The following is a 1,373-nucleotide window of genomic DNA, read 5'->3' on the forward strand; positions in this document are numbered from 1 at the left end:
CTGCCGTGTGGACGGCCCCCCCCATCCCCCCGGCTGGACCCAGCTGCGCCAGATGGCTCCTCTCCGGTGAACGGATGTGCCTGAGGGACGGAGGGTCCCCGGACACACTGGTCCTTCCCAGGGGGTTGGAGCAGCAGAGGTGCTTCCCACATGGTTGGCCACCTTTGGTTTTCTTGCTGCATTTATGTGCATTTGGCGCTCTCCTGGGGTTGTTTTCCTGTTCCCAGCTTGGATTTTGCTGGCAGCTCTCACTGGGGAGCCTGTATCTGTGCATCCTTTGGATGTGAGAGGGAAAGGGAGGCATTGAGGAGCTGGATGGATGGATGCTCCTGAGTCCTATGCCATGTTCTGCTCTGCTGAGCTGCCACGGTGCCCTCTGCTCCCCTGTGGGATGGGGTGGAGCTTCTACTCTGGGGTTGAATTTCCTGGCTCTCGTTCCAGTTTTGTTTACCGGGTTTGTAACTTGTCTGAAGCAGCAGAGCCTGGCCTTTGGTCCTCACCCGCTTTATGTGGGATTATGAGCCCTCAAGCAAAGGAGCAGAAATGGGGTTATGAGCCTCAGGCAGTTCTTGAGATGCTCGGGTGGATGGTAACTAAATTCTGAACTCCTTTTGTCTTTTTCAGCTCTGAAGAGGTCTTTTGAGGTCGAGGAGGTAGACCAGTCTTCAAATACCTCCACCCCACAAAGACGGACCCCAAACCCCCTCCTCAGGTCCACTGTGTCCAGCTCCACACAGAAGTTTCAGGAGCTTGGCACCAGGAATTTGGACCCACCTGCCCGGCATGCGGACCCCACAGGCCAAAGATCACCCAAGCCCCCTCTGAGGAGAGTGGAGCTCTCTGGACCCAAACTGCCTGAGCCGGTGTCCAGAAGAACAGAAATCTCCATTGACATCTCATCCAAGCAGGTGGAGAACTCCACCTCAGGGTTGTCGAGGTTTGGCCTCAAAAGAGCAGATGTGCTGGGGCACAAACCCCCCGAGCCCACCCCAAGGAGGACTGAGATCACCCTCGGCAAGCCCCAGGAGCCGGGTCTCCGGAGGGTGGATGCACCAGCATCAAAGATCCCCGAGATGTCCCAGCGAAGAGCCGAGATGGCCAACGCTCCTCTGCGCCCGACACAGCCACCAAACGCGTGGAAATTCAGGTAGCGAAGGCTGCCGAGGTCCCAGCCCCACCGGCGCAGCAGGTGGAGAGCTCGGAGCCTCCCCTGGCCACCCAGCCTCCCCAGGCAGAGCCAAAGCTGCAGCCGACGGTGATGGAGAGCCCACCAAAGAGAGAAGAAGGTGAGTACAGCTGGGATGAGATGCTGGCTGACACCTGCCTTCGTCCCTCGCTGCGGGCCCAGAGGCCTCGCGGGGACGCGAAGCGTC

At 59.1% G+C, this 1,373-nt stretch overlaps 1 protein-coding gene across 1 annotated transcript; it reads left to right on the top strand.

The window, feature by feature from the left end:
• Window positions 1–624: 624 nt before the first annotated feature.
• Window positions 625–1,286, top strand: LOC104276090 (septin-9-like; the record flags this gene model as incomplete). The annotated part of the gene is given in 2 exon segments (XM_009872258.1): window positions 625–1,112; window positions 1,115–1,286. Coding segments are annotated over 2 exon segments (660 nt in total), but the record flags the coding sequence as incomplete, so codon positions are not given.
• Between the last annotated feature and the right edge of the window lie 87 nt (window positions 1,287–1,373).

This window comes from Apaloderma vittatum, unplaced genomic scaffold (assembly GCF_000703405.1).
Source record: "Apaloderma vittatum isolate BGI_N311 unplaced genomic scaffold, ASM70340v1 scaffold28006, whole genome shotgun sequence".
NCBI classification, from domain to species: domain Eukaryota; kingdom Metazoa; phylum Chordata; class Aves; order Trogoniformes; family Trogonidae; genus Apaloderma; species Apaloderma vittatum.